Genomic DNA, 14,649 nt, shown 5'->3' on the forward strand with positions numbered 1-14,649 from the left:
ACGTTGTGTGAGAGCAAGAAAAACCCTGTGGCAGGAATTTAATCAGAGGTGGTGTGTGGAATTGTGTCCTCAGGAACTGGACCTGAATAATCCCAAGACTTTCCGGAACCTCTCCAAGCCAATGGGCGCTCAGACCGATGACCGACTGATCCAGTACAAAAAGAGATTCAAAGACTGGGAGGATCCCAATGGTGAGTCTCGACCGGATTGGGAAGCTTTGGGGGAGCCGCTATCCATTTCCTCAGGCGCATGAGAAAGACACACAAATGCTTTCAGTGTGAATTTAAAGGCTTTAACAGATTAACTGCGCTCAGTCTGAGTTATTCTTTGGGGTGGTGTGTGTTCTTTGTTAGGTGAGACCCCAGCATATCATTATGGAACTCATTACTCCTCTGCCATGATTGTGGCGTCCTACTTGGTGAGAATGGAGCCTTTCACCCAGATCTTCCTTAGGCTACAGGTGAGTGAGACCAGATGACGGAGTAATCTTTATTACATGGTTCATAAAGGTTCTTCAGAATTATGCTCATTTTTTATCATATTGTTATTATCATGCATTCAAACTACCTGCAAATTCCATTTCATGTTTCTTATAAAATTCATCTTAAACTTCACGTGATTTTAAATCATTGTTTAAATTGGTAAGACAAGAAGGGTGGAGTCTGCTACAAGCAGAAAATTCTGACGGTAGAGATCTCTTATCTCCTGCAAAGATGGTATAGAAACGGCACACTTTTAGCCAACCTATAGATATAGTATTTCATTTTAAATTCAGAAATTAATCAGAAATATGAAATTCATTAGAATTGAGGTTTTTCTTTTCTGATTTTCAATAGCTGTATAAGGGTGTGTAAAAAAAGGTTTATTTTTGAAAATTCTGATTGCTAGCCACCAAACCAAGCAGCTAATAATTAGTTTCTAACCTGAAAATGCTGTAGGACACACTTATTTGAGTTGATCATGCAATTTTCAAATGACAAATTAATTACAAATTAAACTAATCTATTTTGATATATTTTTTTAATGGATTTTTACTCAGATGCTCCAATAACGTACAGCATACTTACAGCAATCACTCCAGTTCCTAATGTCAGAGTGCTCCGAAATGCATCAGAATCTTAACCAAGTTGTTTCATTGGATCAGTGCGCCCTGAGCCCTCTTCAGGAGTTTGGTTTCTGAACTTGACACCTTTTTCATGAGTTTTAATGTCTGCATGTTGCCCATCTGCATGATTCAGTGTCCTCATGTACACGTTAGAGATGGGTGGCATCATCATGATGAATTATGTCACCGTAAGCTTTGTGGAGCACATCATAGTACACTGAACAACTGCTGTATCGTTAAATAGGGTTTCATCAGATGAAAAGTCATTGTGTTAATAAAATGTGGTACTTCTGCTGCATTATGCATGCTCGCTCGCTCTCGTCACAGCTTAGAATGAAATATTGTGACATCTATTGTGAAAATGTCCAAGTCCTGTCAAACATTTCCTGGCTGATATTTCTTCTGAGATCAAGGCTTTTACCTTTGCTGCAGTAACAGCCTTTACCGTATTTGGGGAGAGGGGGGAGGGGGCTTTATAGTAGATGCTGAAATTGCTGTGAGGATGGGATTGTGGTAAGCCACAAGAGCATTGGCAAGATTGATTACTGATGTTGGACGATCACACTATGTCCAAACGTTTGTGGACACCCCTTTGTACTGAATGCGTTCAGCTACTGTAAGTTGCACCTGTTGCTGACCCATATGTACCACCAATAGGCCATTGTGGCACCATGCCTAAAACCAGTTGTTGGTTAGAGGGCTATAAAGTCCCCTAGCATTGAGCTGTGGAACAGTGGAACTACTGTGTCATCAGGAATGATGGTGCCTTATGCAAGGAGTTGGGGGAAGAGGTGGAGTGGTGTTCATTCTGACCTCCATATATAATGCTGAATGCAATCAAATCCTCAAAGCAATGCTCCAGTATTTAGTAGTAAGCCTTCCCTGGACAGTAGAGACAGGTTTTTTTTTGTTAATTTTGAGAGAAACCATGAATGACCTGGTGTCCCAACACTTTTGTCCATATAATGTAGCTCTACACCACTTAATGTGCCACTACAACTCATCCCAGAGTTGTTGGTTGGAGCTCTGTCACTTCAGAGAACACGGTTCCGCAGCTCCACGGCCCAACGCTGAGGCTTTATACCCCCTGTAGCCGACACTTTGCATTGAGCACGGGGACCCTGTAGGCCATGTGTATCTTTTGCAAAACATCCCATTCCATTGGGTTTGCTTTTCCATGGGAGATTTTACCAGCTGAGCGAGCACAGTTAAATGCTGGTGTCAGTCCACCATAAAGCAGCTGTGTCTGGATACTCTTGGGCATAGTCTGAACTGTAATAAGCCGCAGAATTGACCCAGTTGAGGAGTTAAACTGAAATCTGAAGTTGCGTTAGCCTCCAGGACTGTAAAAAAAATAAATAAATAAAAATAGTCTAAGCAAAGTTTCTATAAACTGCTCTCGTTATCCAAACTCTGCTTCTCCTCCACAATACCAGGAACAGGTTTGAGACCAGCTGTCTGAGCAATAATAGCATCTTTCTTTGCTCTCTGGAAATATTTGCATTCGGCATTGTTTTTCTCCCAGTCTTGCTATTTCTGAAACGTAAACACCCATAAATCAGGATGTCTTCAGGCTTTTAGGCAGATTTTTTGTGGAGAGGGAAGCCTGCATGAGGGGCTTATCATCAGCAGCTCTGCTCAGTTAGCGAACAGCGCTTTTGCTTTGTTTATGAAGTCTGTCGTCTTTGTGTCTGCAGGGGGGCCACTTTGATCTGGCCGACCGGATGTTCCACAGCGTGCGCGAAGCCTGGCTCTCTGCCTCCAAGCACAACATGGCCGACGTCAAGGAGCTTATCCCGGAGTTCTTCTACCTCCCAGAGTTCCTGCTGAACTCCAATAACTTTGACTTGGGTGAGGAAAATCTGTCCACTTGCTATTAAAGTTCCCCTTCCAGCAGAAGGTTAATGTGGCCTGTGATGGGCAGTGGTGGCTCAGCGGTAAGAGCTCCGGGCTATTGTCTGGTCTTGATGGCTTCTTCTTGTGGCTATTTAGGGAGTAAACAGAACGGCACCCGGCTCGGAGATGTGATCCTGCCTCCCTGGGCCAAAGGAGATCCAAGAGAGTTTATCAGGGTCCACAGACAGGTGAGGACCATCCCACCTGTTCCACTTATTGTAATACCACAGAGAAAGATTATGCAGAGTACTGTTTAAATTCGTATTGCTTGATAAGTGCAACGATGGCGGTGGGATCAGTTAAGCAAGCACGCAAAGTAACTAACTGAGAGGACCTCACTTAGTTGTCTTTACCCAGTGAACGGCCAGAGATATACTGATATCAGGGTAACATGCTGACCAGCTGTGAGTTAGTGAGCTCACTACAGTTGCCTTGTACTGAATCTAGCATGCATCGTCAATCACACAGGGCAAAATATGAGAACTGTTGCCTAAAGCAGCAGACCTGCTTTAAACACCTCAGAAAAAGACCTTGTTTAATGTTCAGTGATGATGGAAGTGCAGTAATAGTTATGTTTACAATTTATTATCAAATATCTCCTTTTTATTTTAATTAATACTGTTATTTAAACCATAAGGGAAGCTAATAGTAGCATTAATTAACCCTCTGGAGGCACTTGAATATAAGATGTTTCACATGTTTTATATCCAGATGTTCAGAACAATCTCAGCTCTCTCTATAATGAGATCCCATGTGACCTAGAGCACTGTATGAAGAGAGACTCTGGCCCTAAACCTGAACAATTGAGGACATTCTTTATATTTTTCCTTTATATTTGCTGTGAATTAGTTTTGGTGCTTGAAATTGGTTTACCAGAATCTTGGCTTCACCAAAGCTGTGCAGTGTATGAATAAAATAGTATATAAATTTTATATAGTTTTTTGTTCTATTCAGATTTACACTAATTCAGGAAAGGTTTGAGCCAGATTTTTGTGTGTTATTATAGCAAAGATATTAATAGAAACATCTAGAAACATCAAATTTGACACGCCAGCGTGTTCGCAGACTCCAGAGGGTTAACACACGTCAAACACAATCACACACTTGTTTTTCAAACCCTGTTGCGATTTGATGTGATTTAAAATAGACTTGCGGATGTGATTTCCGTCACTGTTTAAATTACAGTTGCCTTTTACCCCCCACCATTACCGTGTCAGAATTCAGACTGAGGTTACTTCAAAGTGCTGATCCTTATCCAGTCCTCACCCCCCCCCCCCCCCTCCCTTCCAAACTCCCACCGATCTGTTAAAGAGGAAAGTAGCACAGAGTTGAATAGCACAGGATGAAGTCAGTGCTGCGTCTTAATACTCTGTTCCTCTGTGTATCGCCAGGCGCTGGAGTGTGACTATGTCAGCGCCCACCTGCACGAATGGATCGACCTCATCTTCGGCTTCAAACAGCAAGGCCCTCCGGCGGTAGAGGCCGTCAACGTGTTTCACCACCTCTTCTACGAGGGCCAGGTGGACATCTACAACATCAACGACCCTCTGAAAGAAACCGCCACCATCGGCTTCATCAACAACTTCGGCCAGATCCCCAAACAGGTGATTGAGCGAACAGGTTTTGGTCTAAGGAGAAGCCTCAGTACATCAGATCTGTTCAGTCTTTTTATTATTATGTAATGGAAAAACGACCTTACAAACACTGTCACTAAGGCGTCACCCTTAACTTGGGCTTTAGTTACTTCAATTATGACTGTGCCCTATTTGGATACACTACACAATTTTTAAAGTTGTAGCAGATTATAAAAGACTGGGTATCTCACACTTCTTGTCTTGAGCTTTCCTGATATATATATATTTTTTTTTGGTAATTAGGGGGAAAAATGGCCATCACACACTAAACGGCTAGGGATCGTACATTCCACAAATTCAACCTGTTGCTGAACCGAACCCAAAACATGTCCCAAAACACCTAAGACACGCAGATTCGGCCCACCATTTGCGCTGGGTGAGGCTGTGGGTGGAAAGAGGGAGTTAGCATGGGGATTGGAGACTACTCCACGTACGAGGCAGATGTTGGCTTCTTATACGAATTTCTGTTCCACCTTCAATGGTGCTTCAGAATCTGACATGTACTAGCACCAGAATGTAGCTGCTGCATCATTTAAGGCATAGGGGGAAGAATTCAAAGTCATCAGCTGGTCGATGACCAGTATGCACTACTACATTACACTCAGGGTTGGCCTGAAACACCAAACCCTTCCGGTACAGGGGTTTGAACTAGTGACCTTCCGGTTCAGCTCTTCTAATATTTAAGCTGTGGCTGCCCCTAGTTTAAACATTTACCACAGGAAACCAACATTTATTAATTAATTTAATAATAAAAAAAAAGAATTCCCCCATTTAAACACACTATTTCCACACTTTCTCCAATGTGCCACAATCCTAATCCTAATATCGTTCAGCCCTACTATATGACTTTCAGGTTACACCAAACATGCTTTGAGCAGATGTGAGATGTCAGTAACTAAAGTCATCAGCTCTGCATGTCTGTGTTTTTTATTTCATTTTTTTTTCATTGCAGCTGTTTAAAAAGCCCCATCCTCCTAAGCGAGTGCGCAGCAAGCTGAATGGAGAAATCCCTGGCATGCCTGCCTCCATCAGCTCCAATGCTGACAAGATCTTCTTCCACCATCTGGACAACCTGCGGCCTTCCCTCGCTCCTGTTAAAGGTACGGTGCCGCTTCTGTAAGAGGTATCGGCTGAGAACTCACTGATGCTCATTCTAATTGCATGTGGTGTTGTATGAATAGTTTCTCTGGAACTTAGCATAAAAGCTAGTGGGGGAGCTAACCTGTAAGGATAAGCTCATTTGCATATTGCCAACTGACCCGTGTTGTCATTCATTCCTTGTTTGCAGTGTTAGTACTTTGTCAGAGAGTTCCTCTGTCAGACCCCAGACAGCCGTCTTAAGCTTTCCTGGATTGAGACTTGTCAGTCTAGTTAGTCAGAAAGGTTTATTCAAGGGTGTGTGTGTGTGTGTGTGTGTGTGTGTGTGTGTGTGTGTGTGTGTGTGTGTGTGTGTGTGTGTGTGTGTGTGTGTGTGTGTGTGTGTGGCCCTGACCTTAAAATGAGTACAGCCAGCATGATTCTGGAAGAGCATTTCAATCAGCTGTCCATGTGTGTGTTCGTGTGTTGCAGAGCTGAAGGAGCCTGTGGGTCAGATAGTGTGCACTGATAAGGGCATTCTGGCCGTGGAGCAGAACAAAGTGCTGGTGCCTCCTGCATGGAATAAGACCTTTGCCTGGGGCTATGCGGACCTCAGCTGCAGGCTGGCCAACTACGAGTCCGACAAGGTCAGCATCTACACGACTGCGCTGCGCTGTGCAACCGCAAACACCTTGGTGTACAGAAAGCAATAAGTACAGAGAAAGTAGTAATAAGCCACAGGAGGTCATGCTTGTCTACCACAGTACACAGTGGTGTTACCCACGGTGGGTTTTAAACCATCCTAACTGTGAAATTACTAACACAGTCACTTATGGCTTCTTGCTCTCATACAAGAGCAACAGAACACAAAACAAGAACAAAAAATACTTCAATCTTCAGTAAATAATTTATCATAAAGTTATTCAAATTAACAGAACATTGCCTTAGCTGTTTTGTACAGATTAGGATATAAAAGATACCTCTATGCTTAGATACTACTAAACACATAAGTCAGTATGGAGACCACAATACTCAACACTACTCTCGAAAGAGCTGGGTCTTCAGTCTGCGTTTGAAGACAGCGAGCGACTCTGATTCTGAAAATGGTTGTAGATTGGAAGATTGGTAGATTGTGGCCATGAAGAGATGCAAATAATCAGCAACAGTACTCAGATAGACTGGCATTTAAACGACGCCTGGTTGGACTTTAAATAGACTGGTTGGAGTTTTCGCTCAGCGTATCTAAATAGTTGTAATCGGAAAAACAGTTCATATAAAAACAATGACCCTCTACTGGTTACACATTTCTAATTGCATTAGAGAGACTATTCTGTTACAGCTGTGTATTAGAGAAACTTAAAACTCATTGTTGATTTATTAGTGTATTTACGTGTTGTCGCTGTCAGGCAAAAACCTCATATCTTCAAACTTTACTGGGGAAAATAATACAAAAAAAATGTTCAAGATTCAAGAGATTATTGTCATGTGCACAGCAGAAACAAGTAGTTACACTGTACAATGAAATTCTTACTTTGCAGTCCCTCCATTTACCAACATAATTGTATATATATTAATATAAAAAGAGAAACAGATTAAAAAAAAGATATAGATATATATATATACACACTAAGTACACTAATTAATGCTTAGTAATAGAAAAACTCTAAAGAAAAGAAAGTTAAAGAGTACAATACAGTATGGATGCATATGCAAGTACTAAACGTTTTTAAAAAGATCTAAAAGATTTTAAGTCATTTTGGAGTATTTCTATTGCTCCATTCATCATGACACAATGAAACGATCAACTGACAGATTTCCATTATATATAAAAAATTTTAAAAAAATAGAAAATGGTGAAAATAGAGATGCAAGGTTTTGACTGACTATATGCTGTGTTACTGTAATGCAGCTGTAACAGAATTTTAGATAAATGAGTAATGTGTAGGATTGTTAATGTGTAACTACACAGAAATATAAAATAAGACCGAATAAATACGTAGAAACATCCACAGCACTTCAGCACTTCTCAAGGTTTCCCCAAACACGTGAGCAGTTTCCACCTTCTGTCCTCCGGCTATTTTTTTTTCTTTAAATAAATAAAATCCTTGTCCTAGACACTGTGCATTTCACTGAAGGGGTAACAGTGCCCCCTAGTGTTAATGTATAGGTGGGGTTTAGTTTGTGGTGGATGACTCATGTTCTAAATAGTTTATGCTGCTGTTGATTTTGTCTAACTGACTACTTTTCTCTTTCTGCAGGCTGTGATTGTGTATGAATGTTTGTCCGAATGGGGTCAGATCCTGTGTGCCATCTGTCCTAACCCGAAACTGGTGATTACTGGGGGCACCAGCACAGCTATCTGTGTGTGGGAAACGAGTACATCCAAAGAGAAGGCCAAGACTCTCACACTTAAACAGGTAAAACAGTAGCCTGTTAGTGGCTAGTAAATGTGACTAGTGTTAAATGACACTAAAGGTGAAGTAAAGGTAAGAATTCCATTGTAGTGGTCAAATTTAAGCGGTTCATAGCCATCACCATGGAAAAAATGATGAAAGTGAAAATGGCATAAATGCAGTCTATTTATGTAATATTTCTCATAATGAGATTGTTGTAAGTATAATATAGGCTTGTTCAACTTGGATTATTTATAGACATTGGTTTTAGGTCACTGTATCTAGACAACTAGCTCTATTAGCAGGTAGTTTGGCTTGTTAGATGATTTAGATTTTCAATCAAATTGAAAATTTCACTAGATGCAGTTACTTTATACATGGGGAAAAGGTCAAATAAGTCATATTAAATAATATAATTTTATGCTTTACTAATTAAAGACATTAAAGACAAAGACAACCATATTCACTATTAGTGTTAGACACTGATAGAAATTGGCCTCTGCCTTTAACCCATCTGTGCAGCGGACACACACACACACACAGACGCGCAAAACACACTCTGTGATATGGTGAGCACACATGCCCAGAGCAGTGGGCAGCCATCACTGTGGCACCTGGGGAGCAGAGAAGGTTAAGGGCTTTTCTAAATATAATCACTGGCTCACGTTGACATGGACATGACTCACAGTTCCCACAGATTTTTCTGCGCCACATTTAACACCCCCCCCCCCCCCCCCCACCACCACATCCCAAAGGGCTCGTTAAGTGTATATCCACTAGATCTTAGACATGATGATGCCATTTTATTGGTGATTTGTCATGTTCAGCCATTCTGCAGTCGAAATTCTGTTTCTGTGCAGTGAAATGTCGTCGTCTTGTTCCCTGTTTATAGGCTCTGCTTGGACACACGGACGCTGTGACATGCTTGACTGCGTCCTCGGCTTACCATATCATTGTGAGCGGCTCTCGGGACCGTACCTGTATCATCTGGGACCTGAATAAGCTGTCCTTTGTCACGCAGTTAAGAGGCCACCGTGCTCCGGTCTCAGCTCTCTGCATCAATGAGCTCACTGTGAGTCTTCCATTCTCTTAAGTACAGTAGGCTCTGGTCTCAGTGTCAGTGAATCAGTGCCAGATCCCAAAACTTTCCATTAAGAACTGTCGGTCAGATGTTGTTTTCTTTGTTACACAGGGAGACGTTGTGTCCAGCGCTGGCACGTACATCCATGTGTGGAGCATTAACGGCAACCCCATCGCCAGCGCCAACACATTCACCGGCCGCAGCCAGCAGATCCTGTGCTGCTGCGTGTCCGAGATGAACGAGTGGGACACCCAGAACGTCATTGTGACCGGACACTCGGACGGCGTTGTCAGGGTAATCAGAATTCAGCTTGTTCATTGTATCTGTTATGTATCGTTATGTAGCATTTTTACCATGATATATCAGCCTCTATCAGTGCTACTTTGGGCTCTGCACTACAGAAACTGCAGTGGGACAATGGCAGGCACGTACGACTGCGTAGCGCTGCATGACCCAAGTCAAATTCATGTGATATCTACTACTTCAGCTTGTTCAGAAAAGCTTGTGAAAAACCTTAATCCTTAATGCTGGCTAATGGCTGTTGGGGGAGCCCTGGAACAAGAAATACACATTTTTGCATAATGCTGCTTTAAATAGGCTGTATCAGAATGTAATGTCATATAATAGATTATAATAGAGAATCCGGGTTAAAGATACACTAACTGAGTGAGTTTTTTACTGTAGTTCTGGAGAATGGAGTTCCTACAAGTCCCAGAAACCCCTGCACCAGAGCCAGTGGAGCCTCCAGATGTACCAGACTGCTGTGGAGAGGAAAAAATAGGTAATGCATCTATAATTTGTCCTCCTTATTCTGCCACACGCTGTGCTTTTTCAGTGCCTTGTATAAGTGAGAATTCAGCAAAAGCTCCATACAGTACCCTTACCATACAAAAGAAAACACTAGAGCGATGAAGTTCCCGGTTTCTGTAGTTTTCTTGCACTGTGAGCTGGAGCTACAAGGCTAGTGTAGCTAATCCTAGCAGCAGAAACTGTATGGACACCATTTAGCAAGCTCTAGATCATCATAGACTTCTTTACGTGGTGCTTATCTGATAAATGATCAAAAGTACAGGGCAGATTCCGGCGTCAGGATAGGTTGCTACTACGGTTTCTTTCTCAAAATACCAGTTTACTCAATATCCTATCTCGCAGATGGGCGTGAAGCTCCAGACGATGACAGCAGCGAGTCGGAAGGTGAGGAGACCAGCCTAAGTCAGGAGCCCAAACCCCGCGGCCCCAGCAGCCAGCCTGGCAGCGCCGTCCACAGGCCAAAGCCCCGTACTGGGGCTTCGTGGTCAGTGGACAGCAGCTCGGATGACTCGCGCCGCTGGTCTGACACGCTCAGCATCGATGAGAAGGATGGCTTCGTGTTTGTGAATTACTCGGAGGGTCAGGGTCAGGGTAGGCCCGGGCCACCCCAACACGCCAACCCGCACCCACCGCATTCTGCACCCCCACATGGAGCCGTCCCACAGCCACTGCAGCCCAGCACCATGGAGGCCAGACCCTACAACAGGCTAAGAGCAGGTAGTTAACAGCATAGTTAATAGCATGGTACATACATCTGCAGTCTAAAATGTATATTCTAAAGATGTTTTCTGAACTTACTTGAGCATAGATTGTTATGATTTATCATAGTATAGTTAGTGTCACATTCTCTCATTGGACTACTGACAAAACAAAGGGAGAAATTAATTGATTTAATGTAAGTGATTTTTTTCCCCCCTCTAAAAATACAGTAATTACAATATAGTGGAGAAAGAGCTGACAGTTAGTGTTTATTTTTGCAGTCAAGCCTGAAATTAACTCTATGGTTTTGCAGTAATGTACTGTTTAAATACAGCACTGTTGTAGTGTAATTTCATACTCCTGACAGGTATCAGTCATTTAAAGCCAACAGTATCATCACGCTATTAATTACTATGAAACTACTGCTAAGAACTTGGTTTATACTACCAATATAGAAGCAACTAGTAAATAAAGTATCCGAAACAACACAAGGTCATTAAAACACATTTATTAACACCTAATTTTTTAAAACTCTTTACAGTTTTAAAGTGCTGTAGCTTCTTTTATGCAAACAGAGTGTTCACACACATTGTTGAGAACAGTTCCCCACAATAAGCTGGGCTTAATTCTTTCTGAACTCCTCACTTGATACTGTAATCAGTTTCCAGTAATCTAATAATAGCCAGAAATGTGATTCATTGATCATTTTGCACTGAACTTGGTCATATATGTCATAAATATAAAACTGAATAATGTAATACAGGTTCCTGACTTTTACTGTTGTACAATACCAATAATGTAATACTGGGTAGCATCATGGGGAATTTGAGATTTTCAGGTTGTTAACTTTGGATTTATTCATTTTTTGACCGAGTTAAGTATTAAGTGAGATTACATTATTGAACAATTATTACTTTATTAAGTGTCACACCCCGGATTCATCTAATCAAATTTCCGCTACACTTGCAGCATACCCCAAATAGCAAACCTGACCTGTTCTATGATCTGAATCGTGCAGCTCAACAGTACAAACCCCTTATAGCTATGTAATAACCGCTACAAGGTGGCTCATTAAATTTAATTACACAATACTTAGCAGATTCAGAGCCTCTGCACCATCAGGTGCCTTCATTTGTTGTTCGCTCCAAGCTGGCATTCATCCTTCTCCACGGAGGTCAGCACATATTGCAAGCAAGTCACCTCACAGAGTTGTGGGCGTGAGCGGCTGGCAGTTCTGAGCTCTGTGTTGCTGTTGCTGTCTCCCCGAAACAGGCTACAGATGGGAGAGACAGCTGGTGTTCCGGAGCAAACTCACCATGCACACCGCCTTCGACCGCAAGGACAACGCTCAGCCGGCAGAAATCACAGCGCTGGCCATCTCAAAGTAAGCACTCTTTGTGGTTTTGTGTGTCTCTGTAAGCGTGTTTGAATGGAGAGCTAAGGCTGTAGTTGAAAGTGGAAAAAACTAGGGATGCCCTGATCCTTTTTTTAAATTTTTTTTTTATATCGAGTATTGCACACTTCGTAGGTTTCACATTAATGTTGAACAATCAGATATGTGCAGTGCACATACATAAGTTACCTGTTCTGGAATTGCTTTTGCCACATGCTGGGGGTAATGTCCATTTACTTCAGGCAACAGCTATAACATTGACTGACCGGTAAAGTGGCACCTATCAAGGAGGTGGGATCTACATACAGTGGGGAAAAAAGTATTTAGTCAGTCACCAATTGTGCAAGTTCTCCCACTTAAAAAGATGATGTAATTGACATCATAGGTAGACCTCAACTATGAGAGACAAAATGAGAAAAAAAATTCTGAAAATCACATTGTCTGATTTTTAAAGAATTTACTTGCAAATAATGGTGGAAAATAAGTATGTGGTCACCTACAAACAAGCAAGATTTCTGGCTGTCACAGACCTGTAACGTAAGAAGCATTTCAAGGTCCTGGAGTGGCCTGGCCAGTCTCCAGATCTCAACCCCATAGAAAACCTTTGGAGGGAGTCGAAAGTCTGTGTTGCCCGCCGACAGCCCCAAAACGTCACTGTTCTAGAGGAGATCTGCATGGAGGAATGGGCCAACATACCAGCAACGGTGTGTGCCAACCTTGTGAAGACTTACAGAAAACGTTTGACCTCTGTCATTGCCAACAAAGGATATATAACAAAGTATTGAGATGAACTTTTGTTATTGACCAAATACTTATTTTCCACCATTATTTGCAAATAAATTCTTTAAAAATCAGACAATGTGATTTTCTGAATTTCTTTTTTTCTTATTTTGTCTCTCATAGTTGAGTCTACCTATGATGTCAATTACAGGCCTCTCTCATCTTTTTAAGTGGGAGAACTTGCACAATTGGTGACTGACTAAATACTTTTTTCCCCACTGTATTAGGCTGCAAGCTGATGGCTTGACGACTGGGTCATCAGCAAGTCTTGTGGGCTTGTGTGTCCGCGATATGCAGTGGTCAGTACCTAAAAGGGTCTAGGAACGGACAACCGGTGAACTGGCGACAGGGTCACTTGTGGGCACTCAAGGCATCATGGAGGCCTCACCTTACAGCTTAAAGGACTGCTAACGTCTCTTTGGCAGATACCACGGGGCGCCTTCAGAGATCATGTGGAGTTTATGCCTCACATGGCATGAGGGGGACCTACATGATAGTAGGCACATTGTTTGAATGTTACGGCTGATTAGTGTAGGTTACCTTTCCGTCAACTGGTGTGAACAGCAATGAGATAAAATAGCTTTAAGGAAGAATTGGAATTTGCTTCAACAAATGCCTTGATTGTTTCTGATGCCAGATGCCAAAAAAAGTGAGGGAGAGGGAACCACAGCGGAAGAAACTCCCACTGAAATACTGAAAAGAGTGGTCATCACATGATCATATGCCACAACTGATCACTGTTTAAAAACTTTTCCTGACCCCCGAGCTCCAAAAGGGGGTTTCCATTTCTTGCTCTTAACACTTTGGCAACATAGTATGGTCCAAATGTTTCCAGAAGAGATGCCCTATCAGTAGGAGTACTAGAGTCTGCGTTTAGATGGTCATCTTAAGGGAAATGCTTTGATTAAAAAACACTTGGTTTAAAGGTTAGTAGTAGAAGAAATGTATGATCCGTATTGTTATCAGTAGCATTGTGAGCAGCATTGTGCTCAGAAATCTTTAGTTTCCACTTTGTGACGTTTTTCTTAGATCAGGCATGTCCTACCATAGCTCCAAACACACCCCTATATAAGATTTAGCCATGAAAAAGAAAGTGACACATGAGTGACTAATATCCACCGAAGTTGAACATTTTTCTCTGAAATCTGAGGCGGCTTGATACCACATCTTTCCAAAGGGTGCAATGCTGGTCCATAGGGTGCAATGCTGAGTAGAAGACTCTCCATCATTTGAATGTAGCTTTACAGGGATCTGTGAATTTCCCCTTAGGGGTCCTGCCAAAAGTGTCTTGCTGGTATAAAACCGAGTCTGACCTGGCTGAGTCTGACCTGGCTGAGTCTGACCTGGCTGAGTCTGACCTGGCTGAGTCTGACCTGGCTGAGTCTGACCTGGCATGGAACTGGACATCCTTTAACAGATGCATCCTAAACTGTCACTTCTCTGTTCAGGGACCACAGTAAGATCCTGGTGGGCGACGGTCGCGGCCGTGTCTTCAGCTGGTCAGTTAGCGAGCAGCCGGGCCGCTCGGCAGCTGACCACTGGGTGAAGGACGAACAGGTGGACAGCTGTTCAGGCTGCGCTGTGAGATTCTCCCTCACTGAGAGACGCCACCACTGCAGGAACTGCGGACAGCTCTTCTGCCAAAAGTAAGAACCGAAGAGAACTCTTTTGCTCCAGTGCAGCTCCAAACACACAGTGTTAAAATTTTCTGGCATTTGTAACCCTACAGCAGTTAACCTTGCATTTCTGTGTAATGCAGATTTAGGTGGGTTTAGGTGGGC

At 42.5% G+C, this 14,649-nt stretch overlaps 1 protein-coding gene across 4 annotated transcripts in view; it reads left to right on the forward strand.

Moving 5' to 3' along the window:
* Positions 1–14,649, forward strand: part of wdfy3 (WD repeat and FYVE domain containing 3) — a 118,569-nt gene that overhangs the window by 100,512 nt on the left and 3,408 nt on the right. For all 4 annotated transcript variants that reach the window (XM_072665263.1, XM_072665262.1, XM_072665264.1 and 1 more), the window contains 14 exons: positions 74–191; positions 354–460; positions 2,803–2,956; positions 3,098–3,189; positions 4,393–4,605; positions 5,588–5,735; positions 6,205–6,359; positions 7,971–8,129; positions 8,998–9,177; positions 9,298–9,480; positions 9,871–9,967; positions 10,339–10,713; positions 11,968–12,079; positions 14,317–14,514. In XM_072665263.1, the coding sequence (XP_072521364.1) occupies positions 74–191; positions 354–460; positions 2,803–2,956; positions 3,098–3,189; positions 4,393–4,605; positions 5,588–5,735; positions 6,205–6,359; positions 7,971–8,129; positions 8,998–9,177; positions 9,298–9,480; positions 9,871–9,967; positions 10,339–10,713; positions 11,968–12,079; positions 14,317–14,514 (2,291 nt within the window). The remainder of the gene's footprint in view (positions 1–73; positions 192–353; positions 461–2,802; positions 2,957–3,097; positions 3,190–4,392; positions 4,606–5,587; positions 5,736–6,204; positions 6,360–7,970; positions 8,130–8,997; positions 9,178–9,297; positions 9,481–9,870; positions 9,968–10,338; positions 10,714–11,967; positions 12,080–14,316; positions 14,515–14,649) is intronic.

The sequence above is a fragment of the Salminus brasiliensis genome, chromosome 20 (assembly GCF_030463535.1).
Source record: "Salminus brasiliensis chromosome 20, fSalBra1.hap2, whole genome shotgun sequence".
Classification (NCBI taxonomy): Eukaryota; Metazoa; Chordata; class Actinopteri; order Characiformes; family Bryconidae; genus Salminus; species Salminus brasiliensis.